This window comes from Bombina bombina, chromosome 1 (genome assembly GCF_027579735.1).
Source record: "Bombina bombina isolate aBomBom1 chromosome 1, aBomBom1.pri, whole genome shotgun sequence".
NCBI lineage: Eukaryota > Metazoa > Chordata > Amphibia > Anura > Bombinatoridae > Bombina > Bombina bombina.
Genome location: NC_069499.1, coordinates 1,586,213,347 through 1,586,230,239, shown reverse-complemented (window position 1 = coordinate 1,586,230,239; position 16,893 = coordinate 1,586,213,347). Strand labels below are relative to the sequence as shown.

Genomic DNA, 16,893 nt, shown 5'->3' with positions numbered 1-16,893 from the left:
GTCAAAGGTTTGTAAACAGGCTTAATTCTAACCAGAGCCTGAACAAAGGCTTGAACATCTGGCACAGCAGCCAGTTTTTTGTGAAGTAACACCGACAAGGCAGAAATCTGTCCCTTCAGGGAACTTGCAGATAATCCTTTTTCCAATCCTTCTTGAAGGAAGGATAGAATCCTAGGAATCTTAACCTTGTCCCAAGGGAATCCTTTAGATTCACACCAACAGATATATTTTTTCCAAATTTTGTGGTAAATCTTTCTAGTTACAGGCTTTCTGGCCTGAACAAGAGTATCGATAACAGAATCTGAGAACCCTCGCTTCGATAAAATCAAGCGTTCAATCTCCAAGCAGTCAGCTGGAGTGAAACCAGATTCGGATGTTCGAACGGACCCTGAACAAGAAGGTCTCGTCTCAAAGGTAGCTTCCAAGGTGGAGCCGATGACATATTCACCAGATCTGCATACCAAGTCCTGCGTGGCCACGCAGGAGCTATCAAGATCACCGACGCCCTCTCCTGATTGATCCTGGCTACCAGCCTGGGGATGAGAGGAAACGGCGGGAACACATAAGCTAGTTTGAAGGTCCAAGGTGCTACTAGTGCATCCACTAGAGCCGCCTTGGGATCCCTGGATCTGGACCCGTAGCAAGGAACTTTGAAGTTCTGACGAGAGGCCATCAGATCCATGTCTGGAATGCCCCACAGCTGAGTGACTTGGGCAAAGATTTCCGGATGGAGTTCCCACTCCCCCGGATGCAATGTCTGACGACTCAGAAAATCCGCTTCCCAATTTTCCACTCCTGGGAGGTGGATAGCAGACAGGTGGCAGGAGTGAGACTCCGCCCATAGAATGATTTTGGTCACTTCTTCCATCGCTAGGGAACTCCTTGTTCCCCCCTGATGGTTGATGTACGCAACAGTTGTCATGTTGTCTGATAGAAACCGTATGAACTTGGCCCTCGCTAGCTGAGGCCAAGCCTTGAGAGCATTGAATATCGCTCTCAGTTCCAGAATATTTATCGGTAGAAGAGATTCTTCCCGAGACCAAAGACCCTGAGCTTTCAGGGATCCCCAGACCGCGCCCCAGCCCATCAGACTGGCGTCGGTCGTGACAATGACCCACTCTGGTCTGCGGAATGTCATCCCTTGTGACAGGTTGTCCAGGGACAGCCACCAACGGAGTGAGTCTCTGGTCCTCTGATTTACTTGTATCTTCGGAGACAAGTCTGTATAGTCCCCATTCCACTGACTGAGCATGCACCGTTGTAATGGTCTTAGATGAATGCGCGCAAAAGGAACTATGTCCATTGCCGCTACCATCAACCCGATCACTTCCATGCACTGAGCTATGGAAGGAAGAGGAACGGAATGAAGTATCCGACAAGAGTCTAGAAGTTTTGTTTTTCTGGCCTCTGTCAGAAAAATCCTCATTTCTAAGGAGTCTATTATTGTTCCCAAGAAGGGAACCCTTGTTGACGGGGATAGAGAACTCTTTTCCACGTTCACTTTCCATCCGTGAGACCTGAGAAAGGCCAGGACAATGTCCGTGTGAGCCTTTGCTTGAGGAAGGGACGACGCTTGACATGTTAAACAGGCATAAACTTGATAACAAAGTACAAAAAACGTTTTAAAATAAAACCGTTACTGTCACTTTAAATTTTAAACTGAACACACTTTATTACTGCAATTGCGAAATAACATGAAGGAATTGTTCAAAATTCACCAAATTTTCACCACAGTGTCTTAAAGCCTTAAAAATATTGCACACCAAATTTGGAAGCTTTAACCCTTAAAATAACGGAACCGGAGCCGTTTTAAACTTTAACCCCTTTACAGTCCCTGGTATCTGCTTTGCTGAGACCCAACCAAGCCCAAAGGGGAATACGATACCAAATGACGCCTTCAGAAAGTCTTTTCTAAGTATCAGAGCTCCTCTCACATGCGACTGCATGCCATGCCTCTCAAAAACAAGTGCGCCACACCGGCGCGAAAATGAGGCTCTGCTTATGCTTTGGGAAAGCCCCTAAAGAATAAGGTGTCTAATACAGTGCCTGCCGATATTATTATATCAAAATACCCAGATAAAATGATTCCTCAAGGCTAAATATGTGTTAATAATGAATCGATTTAGCCCAGAACAAGTCTACAGTCTTAATAAGCCCTTGTGAAGCCCTTATTTACTTGCTGAATAAACATGGCTTACCGGATCCCATAGGGAAAATGACAGCTTCCAGCATTACATCGTCTTGTTAGAATGTGTCATACCTCAAGCAGCAAGAGACTGCACACTGTTCCCCCAACTGAAGTTAATTGCTCTCAACAGTCCTGTGTGGAACAGCCATGGATTTTAGTGACGGTTGCTAAAATCATTTTCCTCATACAAACAGAAATCTTCATCTCTTTTCTGTTTCTGAGTAAATAGTACATACCAGCACTATTTCAAAATAACAAACTCTTGATTGAATAATAAAAACTACAGTTAAACACTAAAAAACTCTAAGCCATCTCCGTGGAGATGTTGCCTGTACAACGGCAAAGAGAATGACTGGGGTAGGCGGAGCCTAGGAGGGATCATGTGACCAGCTTTGCTGGGCTCTTTGCCATTTCCTGTTGGGGAAGAGAATATCCCACAAGTAAGGATGACGCCGTGGACCGGACACACCTATGTTGGAGAAATTATATTTATAATATTTTTCCATCATAACAAAAGAGCACTCTGAGTCTTATACAATATGGTGAGAGCAGCTACCAACTCTACATATAACTCCTCACAATCAGCTACTCCTACCTTTAGGGTTGTAACAGGTCTCAAACACGTGCAGCTGGTGAGGGTTGTGCGTGAAGGTGAACACTTTAATCATGGAGTCTAAAACCACAACGATCCTGTAAAACAGAGACACTCCAGTCAATAACCAATATATCAGTTACAGAGAATAATAGTCTCAGGATTTCAGATGTTAAATGATAAGACCATTCAAGAAAACTGCAATCACTTCATGTTTAACCCCTTAACGACCAGGAATTTTAGATAAAAATGTACCCAAAGTGCAAGAGAGTTTTTAGCATTTTTTGCTATCGCTCCATTTAAACAGAAATAGAGCCTTGTTTTTTTAGTTTTTTTATTTACCCATCAAAACTATTTATATATATATTTATATTTATAGTAGACAATCCAAGGTATTAATCTGTAGGCCCTTTTTGGTATATTTCATGCCGCTGTTTCACTTCCAAATTCTACCAAAGTTTCACAAACTTTAGGTTTCTCACTGAAATTATTTACAAACTTGTGCAGTCATAAGACAAATGGCTGTAAAGGTTCTCTGGGATCCCCTATGTTCAGAAATAGCAGACATACATGGCTTTGCGATTACTCTATGGCAATTAGAATGCCGCTAATTGCAGTCGCGCACCACACTTCTAATGTCCCCGACAATTAAGGGGTTAATCAGGTAGCTTGTAAGGTTAATTTTAGCTGCAGTGTATAAATTACCCTCCCACCTGACAGCTCCCACCCCCTGATCTCTACCTGACCCCTCCAAAACAGCTCTCTTCCCTCCCTCACTCCCCATAAGTCACCACCATCTTAGGTACTGGCAGACACCCTGCCAGTATGCAGTTTTAAGGCATTTTGTTTTTCACTGTAGGGATCCCTCCTCAATACTCCCAAACTGCTCTCTAACCCTCCCCCCTCCCATTGGTTTTCCAGTGCCCAGTTTATAGAAATTGTGTTATGTTTTCCCAATTATTAATTAATAAAAAAGATTCTGTAGTGTAGCGATCTTCCCTCCCCCCTTAATGTGATTATACATATGCCCTCCCCCCATTACACTTTTCTGTAGTGTAGCGGCCCTTCCCTCCCTTCTGCGATGCGCTGGCCCATCCGCCTCCCTCCAACAGCATCACCACAAGCCAATACAGACAGTGACACAGATGCCGAATGGCCCTAGCCGCTGTCAAAGGTACAACAGCAACAAGACACGCTAGGCAAAGTACCCTGTGACTTAAGGGGTTAAACAAAAATGCAAGTGCCTATTTACTACGTTACTCTTCACGTTTATCTAGAACAGGTGTAGAAGTGCAGACAACTTATGTCATTTATATGACTAAATATGTTACTTGGGGAAAAAAAGCAATACGTCATTAAAGGGACAGTAGCCACCTTGTAATCACAACATTTTTCTGCAAAGGGATATTAAACAGTAAATTCCTGCTAGACATAATAGTGTATACAAAGCAATGATTAACTTTAGATAACACATAGATCTATTATTTTTACAATTATATTCTAGTGTTCTCCACAGAAAGGTGGCATTAAGTGGTGGCATTATGAAGTAGCCGGGTGGCATTATGACGTATCCGGACGGGGACAGTGTAATATTTTCTAATGTTAAATCACTCTATGCTATCCAAAGCACAACTTAATTGCATCATTTAACATAAATGTATTTAATGATAACTTGTGCAATAAAAATTTAAATTTGTTTTAATATTAGCTAATGTTAGCTTAATGTTGGCTAAAATTTTAGCTGGGTGGTCAGTTAAATCCGCTGGGTAGCGCACCCACTAAAAAGGTCCTGGGGAGGGGAGGACACATTTTTTTATTTTTTTTTTACTATGGAACAAGTGTAAATATTTAGTTTCTATAAAGTAATGGGTGCTGCGATATTTAAACTCAAGTTACCCCTTATCTCTCTCTTCTGCTGAGATCAATTAGAAAAACATAATTTATGTAAGAACTTACCTGATGAATTCATTTCTTTCATATGGACAAGAGTCCATGAGCTAGTGACGTATGGGATATACAATCCTACCAGGAGGGGCAAAGTTTCCAAAACCTCAAAATGCCTATAAATACACCACTCACCACACCCACAATTCAGTTTAACGAATAGCCAAGTAGTGGGGTGATAAAGAAAGGAGTAAAAACCATCAACAAAAGGAATCTGGAAATAATTGTGCTTTATACAAAAAAATCATAATCACCATAAAAAGGGTGGGCCTCATGGACTCTTGCCAATATGAAAGAAATTAATTTATCAGGTAAGTTCTTACATAAATTATGTTTTCTTTCATGTAATTGACAAGAGTCCATGAGCTAGTGACGTATGGGATATCAAATACCCAAGATGTGGAACTCCACGCAAGAGTCACTAGAGAGGGAGGGATAAAAATAAACAACAGCCATATGCTGAAAAATTAATCCACAACCCAAAATATAAGTTATTCTCATGAAGAAAAGAAAAACTTAAAACATCAGCAGAAGAATCAAACTGAAACAGCTGCCTGAAGAACTTTTCTACCAAAAACTTCTTCTGAAGAAGCAAATACATCAGAACGGTAGAATTTAGTAAATGTATGCAAAGAGGACCAAGTTGCCGCTTTGCAAATCTGATCAACTGAAGCTTCATTCTTAAAAGCCCACGAAGTGGAGACTGATCTAGTAGAATAAGCTGTAATTCTCTGAGGCTGGGTCTGACCTGACTCTAAATAAGCTTGATGAATCAAAAGCTTTAACCAAGATGCCAAGGAAATAGCAGAAGCCTTCTGACCTTTCATAGAAACATAGAATTTGACGGTAGATAAGAACCAAAAAGGCCCATCAAGTCTACCCATATTACATGTTACTTTTTCCTTAGGATAGCCTTATGCATGTCCCAGGCATTTTTAAATTCCTTTACAGTCTTTGTGTTTACCACCTCAAATGGAAGTTTATTCCATGAATCCACCACCCTTTCTGTAAAAAAATGCTTCCTCAAATTTCTCCTGAATCTGCTACCCTCTCACTTTAGATTGTGACCCCTTGTTTTGGTATTTATTTTTTTGTGAAAAATGCTTTCAGCTTCTATTTTATTAAGTCCCTTCATATATTTGAAGGTTTCTATCATGTCACCTCTTTCCCTTCTATCCTTTCCTAGAACCAGAAACTTTAACAAAAAAACTAGAAGTCTTTCTGAAATCTTTAGTAGCTTCAACATAATATTTCAAAGCTCTCACCACATCCAAAGAATGTAAGGATTTTTCCAAAGAATTCTTAGGATTAGGACACAAGGAAGGGACAACAATTTCTCTACTAATGTTGTTAGAATTCACAACCTTGGGTAAGAACTTAAATGAAGTCTGCAAAACCGCCTTATCCTGATGAAAAATCAGAAAAGGAGATTCACAAGAGCGAGCAGAAAGCTCAGAAACTCTTCTAGCAGAAGAGATGGCCAAAAGGAACAACACTTTCCAAGAAAGTAGTTTAATGTCCAAAGAGTGCATAGGCTCAAACGGAGGAGCCTGTAATGCCCTCAAAACCAAATTAAGACTCCAAGGAGGAGAAATTAATTTAATGACAGGCTTAATACGAACTAAAGCCTGAACAAAACAGTGAAGAAAGAGTAGCAATCTTTCTGTGAAATAAAACAGAAAGAGCAGAGATTTGTACCTTCAAAGTACTTGCAGACAAACCTTTATCCAAACCATTGTGAAGAAACTGCAAAATTCTAGGAATTCTAAAAGAATGCCAAGAGAATTTATGAGAAGAACACCATGAAATGTAAGTCTTCCAAACTCAATAATAAATCTTCCTAGAGACAGATTTACGAGCTTGTAACATAGTATTAATTACTGAGTCAGAGAAACCTCTATGACTTAGCACTAAGCGTTCAATTTCCATACCTTCAAATTTAATGATTTGAGATCCTGATGGAAAAACGGACCTTGAGACAGTAGGTCCAGCCTTAACGGAAGTGGCCAAGGTTGGCAACTGGACATCCGAACAAGATCCGCATACCAAAACCTGTGGTGCCATGCTGGAGCCACCAGCAACACAAATGATTGTTCCATGGAGATCACTCTTGGAAGAAGAACTAGAGGAGGGAAGATATAAGCAGGTTGATAACACCAAGGAAGTGTCAGCGCATCCACTGCTTCCGCCTGAGATTCCCTGGACCTGGACAGTTATCTGGGAAGTTTCTTGTTTAGATGAGAAGCCATCAGATCGATTTCTGGAAGACCCCACATCTGAACAATCTGAGAAAACACATCCGGATGGAGAGACCACTCCCCTGGATATAAAGTATGACGGCTAAGATAATCCGCCTGCCAATTGTCTACACCTGGTATATGAACCGCAGAAATTAGACAGGAGCTGGATTCCGCCCAAACAAGTATCTGAGATACTTCTTTCATAGCTTGGGGACTGTGAGTCCCACCCTGATGATTGACATAAGCTACCGTTGTAATATTGTCTGTCTGAAAACAAATGAACGATTCTAACAGAGACCAAAACTGAAGAGCTCTGACAATTGCATGGAGTTCTAAAATATTGATTGGTAATCTTGTCTCTTGAGGTTCGCAAACCCCTTGTGCTGTCAGAGATCCCCCAGACAGCTCCCCAACCTGAAAGACTCGCATCTGTTGTGATCACAGTCCAGGTCGGCCGAACAAAAGAGGCCCCTTGAACTAAACGATGGCGATTTAACCACCACGTCAGAGAGTGTCGAACATTGGGATTTAAGGATATTAATTGTGATATCTTTGTATAATCCCGGCACCATTGATTCAGCATACAAAGCTGGAGAGGTCTCATGTGAAAAAGAGCAAAAGGAATCGTGTCCGATGCTGCAGTCATGAGGCCTAAAACTTCCATGCACATAGCCACTGAAGGGAATGACTGAGACTGAAGGTGCCGACATGCTGCAACCAATTTCAAACGTCTCTTGTCTGTTAGAGACAGAGTCATGGACACTGAATCTATCTGGAAACCTAAAAAGGTGACCCTTGTCTGAGGAATCGAGAAACGTTTTGGTAAATTGATCCTCCAACCATGTTTTCGAAGAAACAAAACTACTTGATTCGTGTGAGATTCTGCAGAACGTAAAGACTGAGCTAGTACCAAGATATCGTCCAAATAAGGAAACACCGCAATACCTTGTTCTCTGATTACAGAGAGTAGGGCACCCAGAACCTTTGAAAAGATTCTTGGAGCTGTTGCTAGGCCAAATGGAAGAGCAACAAATTGGTAATGCCTAGAAAAGAGAATCTCAGGAACTGATAATGTTCTGGATGAATCGGAATTTGAAGGTAAGCATCCTGCAAGTCTATTGTAGACATATAATGTCCTTGCTGAACAAAAGGCAGAATAGTCCTTATAGTCACCATCTTGAAAGTTGGTACTCATACATAACGATTCAAAATTTTCAGATCCAGAACTGGTCTGAATGAATTTTCTTTCTTTGGGACAATGAATAGATTTCAATAAAACCCCAGACCTTGTTCGTGAAAAGGAACCAGCATGATTACCCCTGAAACCTCCAGGTCTGAAACACACTTCAGGAAAGCCTGAGCTTTTACTGGATTTACTGGGATGCGTGAGAGAAAAAATCTTCTCACAGGAGGTCTTACTCTGAATCCTATTCGGTACCCCTGAAAGACAATGCTCTGAATCCATTGATTTTGGACAGAATTTGCCCAAACATCCTTGAAAAACCTTAATCTGCCCCCTACCAGCTGAGCTGGAATGAGGGCCGCACCTTCATGCGGACTTAGGGGCTGACTTTGGTTTCTTAAAAGGCTTGGATTTATTCCAACTTGAGGAAGGCTTCCAATTGGAAACAGTTTCCTTGGGGGAAGGATTAGGTTTTTGTTCCTTATTTTGACGAAAGGAACGAAAACGATTAGAAGCCTTAGATTTACCCTTAGGTTTTTTATCCTGATTCAAACAAGGAAATTTATGCTTACCTGATAATTTTTTTTTTTTTTGATATGACGAGTCCACGGATTTCATCCTTACTTGTGGGATTTAACCTCCTGCTAGCAGGAAGTGGCAAAGAGCACCACAGCAGAGCTGTATATATAGCTACTCCCTTCCCTCCACCTCCAGTCATTTGACCAAAGTTAGGAAGAGAAAGGAAAAGCCAAAAGGTGCAGAGGTGACTGAAGTTTAACAAAAAATAAAATACCTGTCTTAGAAATGACAGGGTGGACCGTGGACTTGTCATATCGTAAAAGAAATAAATATATCATCAGGTAAGCATAAATTTCCTTTTCTTTTACAAGATATGACTAGTCCACGGATTTCATCCTTACTTGTGGGATACAATACCAAAGTTACAGGACACGGATGAAAGGGAGGGACAAGACAGGAACCTAAATGGAAGGCACCACTGCTTGAAGAACCTTTCTCCCAAAAACAGGTTCAGAAGAAGCAAAAGTATCAAATTTGGAAAATTTGGAAAAAGTGTGAAGAGACGAACAAGTTGCAGCCTTGCAAATCTGTTCGACAGAAGCATCGTTTTTAAATGCCCATGAGGAAGCCACAGCCCTAGTGGAATGAGCCATAATTCTTTCAGGAGGCTGCTGTCCAGCAGTCTCATACGCCAGACGGATGATACTCTTCAGCCAAGAAGAAAGAGAGGTAGCCGTAGCTTTCTGGCCCTTACGCTTTCCAGAAAAAACAACAAATAATGAAGATGATTGACGGAATTCTTTAGTCGCCTGCAAGTAAAACTTCAGGGCACGGACCACGTCCAAGTTATGCAACAGACGCTCCTTCTTAGAAGAAGGATTAGGACATAATGAAGGAACAACAATTTCCTGATTAATATTCTTATTAGAAACAACCTTAGGAAGGAAACCAAGAAATAGCAACCAAAAATAAAACTTCCCAAGATAACAACTTAATATCTATGGAATGCATGGGTTCAAACGGAACCCCTTGAAGAACATTAAGAACTAAATTCAAACTCCAGGGTGGAGCAATTGGTCTAAACAAAGGATTGATTCTGGTCAGAGCCTGACAAAAAGACTGACCGTCTGGAACATCTGCCAAACGTTTGTGTACTAAAATCGACAAAGCAGAAATGTGTCCCTTTAAGGAACTTGCTGATAACCCCTTCTCCAATCCCTCTTGGAGAAAAGATAAAATCCTGGGAATCCTAACTCTACTCCATGAGTAGCCCTTGGATTCGCACCAATAAAGATATTTACACCATATCTTATGGTAGATCTTTCTAGTAACAGGCTTACGTGCCTGAATCAAAGTATCAATGACGAATCAGAGAACCCCCGCTTAGATAAAATCAAGCGTTCAATCTCCACGCAGTCAGTCGCAGAGAAACTAGATTTGGGTGTTGGAAGGGTCCCTGAATGAGAAGGTCCTGCCTCAATGGAAGCTTCCACGGCGGCAGAGAAGACATGTCCACTAGATCGGCATACCAAGTCCTGCGAGGCCACGCAGGCGTGATTAGAATTACTGAAGCCCTCTCCTGTTTGATCCGAGCAATCACCCGGGGCAGGAGAGCAAACGGTGGAAACACATAAGCTAGGTTGAACGACCAAGGCACTGCCAAGGCATCTATCAGTTCAGCCTGAGGATCCCTTGACCTGGATCCGTATATTGGAAGCTTGGCATTCTGACGAGATGCCATCAGATCCAACTCCGGTCTGCCCCATCTGAGGATCAGAGTGGCAAAGACCTCCGGATGGAGTTCCCACTCCCCAGGATGAAACGTCTGTCTGCTTAAAAAGTCCGCTTCCCAGTTGTCCACTCCTGGGATGTAGATTGCTGACAGATAACAAGAGTGAGCCTCCGCCCACCAAATTATCTTGGATACTTCTGTCATCGCTAAGGAACCCCTTGTTCCTCCCTGATGATTGATGTAAGGCACAGTCGAGATGTTCGACTGAAACTGGAAGAATTTGGCCGAAACCATCTGAGGTCAAGCCTGAAGCGCATTGAATATTGCTCTCAATTCCAGAATATTGACTGGAAGTAGAGACTCCGACCGGGTCCACACACCCTGAGGCTTCAGGGAATTCCAGACTGCACCACAACCCAGTAGACTGGCGTCCGTTGTCACTATCACCCATGAGGATCTGCGGACGCACGTCCCTTGGGACAGATGATCTGGCGACAACCACCAAAGAAGAGAGTCTCTTGTCTCCTGGTACAGAACTATCTGAGGAGACAAATTTGCATAATCTCCATTCCACTGCCTGAGCATGCTCAGCTGTAGTGGTCTGAGATGAAAACGAGCAAACGGAATGATGTTCATTGCCGCCACCATCAATCCAATTACCTCCATGCACTGAGCCACTGATGGCCGAGGATTGGACTGAAGGGCTCGGCATGTATTCAGAATCTTTAACTTTCTGACCTCTGTCAAGAAAATTTTCATGGATATGGAATCTATTAGAGTTCCCAGGAAGAGAACCTTTGTCTGTGGAATTAGTGAACTCTTTTCTAGATTCACCTTCCCCCCGTGAGTCCTCAGAAAGGACAGAACCATGTCTGTATGAGACTTTGGTAAGACGACGCCTGGATCAGAATATCGTCTAGATAAGGCGCCACTGTAATACCCCGCGGCCTGAGAACCACCAGAAGGGACCTTAGAACCTTCGTGAAGATCCTGGGAGCAGTGGCCAACCTAAAGGGAAGAGCCACGAACTGAAAATGGTTGTCCAGGAAGGCAAACCTGAGGAACTGATGATGATCCTTGTGGATAGGAATATGAAGGTATGCATCTTTCAAGTCCACAATAGTCATATATTGACCCTCCTGGATCAATGGTAGAATTGTTTGAATAGTCTCCATCTTGAAGGATGGGACTCTGAGAAACTTGTTTAGATTCTTGAGATCTAAAATGGTTCTGAATGTTCCCTCTTTTTTGGGAACCACGAAAAGATTTGAGTAAAACCCCAGCCCCTGTTCCTGTCTTGGAACGGGACAAATTACTCCCATAGTGGAGAAGTGTTTTACACAGCGTAAGAACGTCTCTCTTTTTATCTGGTCTGCAGATAATCGTGAAAGAAGAAACCTTCCCCTTGAGGAGTAATTTTTGAACTCCAGCTGATACCCTTGAGACACTGTTTCCAGTGTCCAGGGAACAGAATGTCTCCTATCCAAGCCTGGACAAGAGAGAAGTCTGCCCCCTACTAGGTCCAGTCCCAGATGCTGATTTGGGAACAGCAGCGGGCTTCTTGGATTGATTACCCTAGTTCCATGTTTAATCTTGAGGGAAGAGGAGACCCTTACCCTCAGAAATAACCTTCTTCAAGTCAAACCCGAACAGGGTCCTCCCCTAGCAAGGAAAAGTCAAAAACAATTTAGCTGACACATCAGCCATAAGGCACTGCATGCTAAGCCGGAAACTCAAACTCTTAGCCGCCGACCAGGTAATCTGCAAGGAAATACCCGAAACAGAAACAACTAAGTTAAAAGTTGTAAATGTTGTGTGCTGTTGTTCCATACATAAAGGAAGAATGCACACCAAGAAACAGCAGTAAGGTGGTCCTATAAAATGACCCTGACTGTTATAACTGAGACTATTTACTTATTGTACAAAAGCAAACTACAGTCGCGTGCAATAGTGCAACACCAGCTTCAAAAATATACGAGCAAATATGGGTACTTGCCAATCTTATAAAAGGGCACTCATTGAAAACTTAATTCTATTTCAATAAGGGTGCAAAAGGAAGTAAATCTTCCCATAGGAAGCGATACTGTTTCTTTAAGGAAATACATATGTGTGTATTGGGTACTTGTAAAGCGCAGCAATGAACCCTTAAAGGTCGCAAGGCGTTGCTCATATTATCTCTGCTTGTGCTATCCACACTACAAAGGAAGAATTAACAAACAGTTGACAAAAACAATAGTAAACTGAACGCAGAAAAAAAGTTACTTGTTAAATCTTAAAGTAACCTATTATAGCATGTTGTTTATATCATCCTACATCACAATCGATGAAAAAACAAACAAACAGTCATAAGACCCTTAATGAAAGGTACACTTTTTCTGGGGGGGGGGGGGGGGGGGTTTCTTTATATTTGCCCTGTCACTTTAAATTGAAAAAGTATGACTCATTGATGTCGTGCAGAAAAACAATCCATCTTATAATCATAGTAATAAAGTGGCATCAAAAAAATGACTATGTACATCAAAGGCAATGACCTTGCAAACAACCGCAGAGCACTGCCTTTGTGTCAAAAATAAATGTGGGCACAATCTTATAAACTATTTTTGGAGTGTGTTGCGCAGAATTACCAGACTCCTGACACTCATAGCTGAGGAGGGAGTAATTAGATCAGAATGGAACATCCGAAAAAACGTGTGACTGTCACTTTAAATTTTAAACAGAAAAGAACACACACTTTTTTAAGCCACAAAGCTCATCTAGCTAAAATAGCTAAAGACATGGATCTAACGTCAATTTTGATAATATCAAAAATTTATCACAAATAAAATGATTAGCATGTTGTAGTAAACGAACAATGCTATATAAGTCAGAATCCAATTCTTGTTGCGCTAAATTCTCCAACCAAAAAGTTGAAGCAGCTGCAACATCAGCCAAAGAAATTGCAGGCCTGAGAAGATGACCTGAATATAAATAGGCTTTCATTAGATAAGATTCAAGCTTCATATCTAAAGGATCTTTAAAGGAAATACAATCTTCCATAAGAATAGTGGTTCGTTTAGCAAGAGTAGAAATAGCCCCATCAACTTTGGGGATTTTATCCCAAAACTCTATTGCAATTGCTGGTAAAGGAAACAATTTTTTAAACCTTGCAGAAGGATTAAAAGGAGTACCGGGCTCATTCCATTCCTTAGAAATCATATCAGAAATAGCATCAGGAATAGGAAAAACCAAACAGAATTTAAACGTTTACTGGTTTTAATATCAAGAGGACTAGCTTCCTCAATATCCAAAGTAATTAACACTTCTTTTAACAAAGAACGCATATATTACATTTTAAATAAAAGTAAATTTATGCTTACCTGATAAATTAATTTCTTCTATGGTATGACAAGTCCACGGATTCATCCTTTACTTGTGGAATATTATCCTCCTGCTAACTGGGAGTGGCAAAGAGCACCACAGCAGAGCTGTCTATATAGCTCCTCCCTTAGCTCCACCCCCCCAGTCATTCGACCAAAGGTACAGGAAGAAAAAGGAGAAACTAAAAGGTGCAGAGGTGACTGAAGTTTAAAATCAAAAAAATATAATCTGTCTTAAAATGACAGGGCGGGCCGTGGACTCGTCGTACCATAAAAGAAATTAATTTATCAGGTAAGCATAAATTTACTCTTCTTCTATAAGGTACGACGAGTCCACGGATTCATCCTTTACTTGTGGGATACAATACCAAAGCTACAGGACACGGATGAACGGGAGGTACAAGACAGATGGTTAAACAGAAGGCACCACTGCTTGAAGAACTTTTCTCCCAAAAATAGCCTCCGAAGAAGCAAAAGTATCAAATTTGTAAAATTTGGAAAAGGTATGAAGCGAAGACCAAGTCGCAGCCTTACAAATCTGTTCAACAGAAGCATCATTTTTAAAAGCCCAAATGGAAGCCACCGCTCTAGTAGAGTGAGCTGTAATTCTTTCAGGAGGCTGCTGTCCAGCAGTCTCGTATGCCAAACGGATGATGCTTTTCAGCCAAAAAGAAAGAGAGGTAGCCATAGCTTTTTGACCTCTACGTTTTCCAGAATAGACAACAAACAAAGAAGATGTTTGACGGAAATCTTTGGTCGCTTGCAAGTAAAACTTCAAAGCACGAACCACGTCCAAGTTGTGCAACAGATGCTCCTTCTTAGAGGAAGGATTAGGACACAGAGAAGGAACAACAATTTCCTGATTAATATTCTTGTTAGTAACAACCTTAGGAAGGAATCCAGGTTTGGTACGCAAAACCACCTTATCAGCATGAAAAACAAGATAAGGTGAGTCGCATTGCAATGCGTTCAGAAACTCTTCGAGCCAAAGAGATAGCAACTAAAAACAGAACTTTCCAAGATAGAATATTAATATCTATGGAATGCATAGGTTCAAATGGAACCCCTTGAAGAACTTTAAGAACTAAATTCAAACTCCATGGTGGAGCAACAGGTTTAAACACAGGCTTGATTCTAACTAAAGCCTGTCAGAACAACTGAACGTCTGGAACATCTGCCAGACGCTTGTACAGTAAAATTGATAAAGCAGATATCTGTCCCTTTAGGGAACTAGCTGATAGCCCCTTCTCCAAGCTTTCTTGGAGAAAGGACAAAATCCTAGAAATCCTGATCTTACTCCATGAGTAGCCTTTGGATTCGCACCAATAAAGATATTTACGCCATATCTTATGATAAATTTTCCTAGTGACAGGCTTTCGAGCCTGAATCAAGGTATCTATGACCGACTCAGAGAATCCCCGCTTGAATAAAATCAAGCGTTCAATCTCCAGGCAGTCAGCTGCAGAGAAACTAGATTTGGATGCTGGAACGGACCTTGAATCAGAAGGTCCTGTCTCAGTGGCAGAGTCCATGGTGGAAGAGATGACATCACCACTAGGTCTGCATACCAAGTCCTGCGTGGCCACGCAGGTGCTATCAAAATCACTGAAGCTCTCTCCTGTTTGATTCTGGCAATTAAACGAGGAAGGAGAGGAAATGGTGGAAACACATAAGCCAGGAGGAACAACCAGGGTACTGCTAGAGCATCTATCAGTACTGCTTGAGGATCCCTTGATCTAGACCCGTAACAAGGAAGTTTGACGTTCTGACGAGACGCCATCAGATCCAATTCCGGTGTGCCCCATTGATGAATCAATTGTGCAAACACCTCCGGATGGAGTTCTCACTCCCCCGAATGAAAAGTCTGATGACTTAGAAAATCCGCTTCCCAGTTCTCCACTCCTGGGATATAGATTGCTGATAGATGGCAAGAGTGAGTCTCTGCCCATCGAATTATTTTGGTAACCTCTCTCATCGCTTGAGAACTCTTTGTTCACCCCTAATGATTGATATATGCTACAGTCGTGATATTGTCCGACTGGAATCGTATGAATCTGGCCGAAGCCAGCTGAGGCCATCTTGAAGCGCGTTGAATATCGCTCTAAGTTCTAGAATATTGATCGGGAGGAGAGCCTCCTCCTGAGTCCACACACCCTGTGCTTTCAGGGAATTCCAGACTGCACCCCAGCCCAATAGGCTGGCGTCCGTTGTCACTATGACCCATGCTGGCCTGCGGAAACACATTCCCTGGGACAGATGATCCTGTGACAACCACCAAAGAAGAGAGTCTCTGGTCTCTTGATCCAGATTTATCTGAGGAGATAAATCCGCATAATCTCCATTCCACTGTTTGAGCATGCAGAGTTGCAGTGGTCTGAGATGCAAGCGAGCAAACGGAACTATGTCCATTGCCGCTACCATTAGTCCGATTACCTCCATACACTGAGCCACTGATGGCCGAGAAATGGAATGAAGAGTTCGGCAGGTGGTTAAAATCTTTGATTTCCTGACCTCCGTCAGAAAAAATTTCATGTCCACCGAATCTATCAGAGTTCCCAGGAATGGAACTCTTGTGAGAGGGATAAGTGAACTCTTTTTTTTTCCCACCCGTGAGATCTTAGAAAAGCCAACACAATGTCCGTGTGAGATTTGGCCAGTTGGCAAGTTGACGCCTGAATTAAAATATCGTCCAGATAAGGCGCCACTGCTATGCCCCGCGGCCTTAGAACCGCCAAAAGGGACCCTAGCACTTTTGTGAAAATTCTGGGAGCTGTGGCCAACCCGAAGGGAAGAGCCACAAACTGGTAATGCTTGTCCAGGAAGGCGAACCTGAGGAACTGGTGATGATCTTTGTGGATAGGGATGTGTAGATACGCATCCTTTAAGTCCACGGTGGTCATATATTGACCCTCCTGGATTATTGGTAAAATAGTCCGAATGGTCTCCATCTTGAAGGATGGGACTGAGGAATTTGTTTAGGATCTTGAGATCTAAAATTGGTCTGAAGGTTCCCTCTTTCTTGGGAACCACAAACAGATTGGAGTAAAATCCCTGCCCCTGTTCTGTTTTCGGAACTGGGCAGATCACTCCCATAGTATATAGGTCTTCTACACAGCGTAAGAATGCCTCTCTTTTTGTC

The 16,893-nt window shown here is 42.1% G+C and overlaps 1 protein-coding gene across 1 annotated transcript in view; it reads right to left on the bottom strand.

The window, feature by feature from the left end:
- The window catches only part of WDR45B (WD repeat domain 45B), a 119,403-nt gene that overhangs the window by 54,100 nt on the left and 48,410 nt on the right, over nt 1-16,893 (bottom strand). The window contains exon 5 of the mRNA XM_053710377.1: nt 2,784-2,878. Coding sequence (XP_053566352.1) covers nt 2,784-2,878 — 95 coding nt within the window. The remainder of the gene's footprint in view (nt 1-2,783; nt 2,879-16,893) is intronic.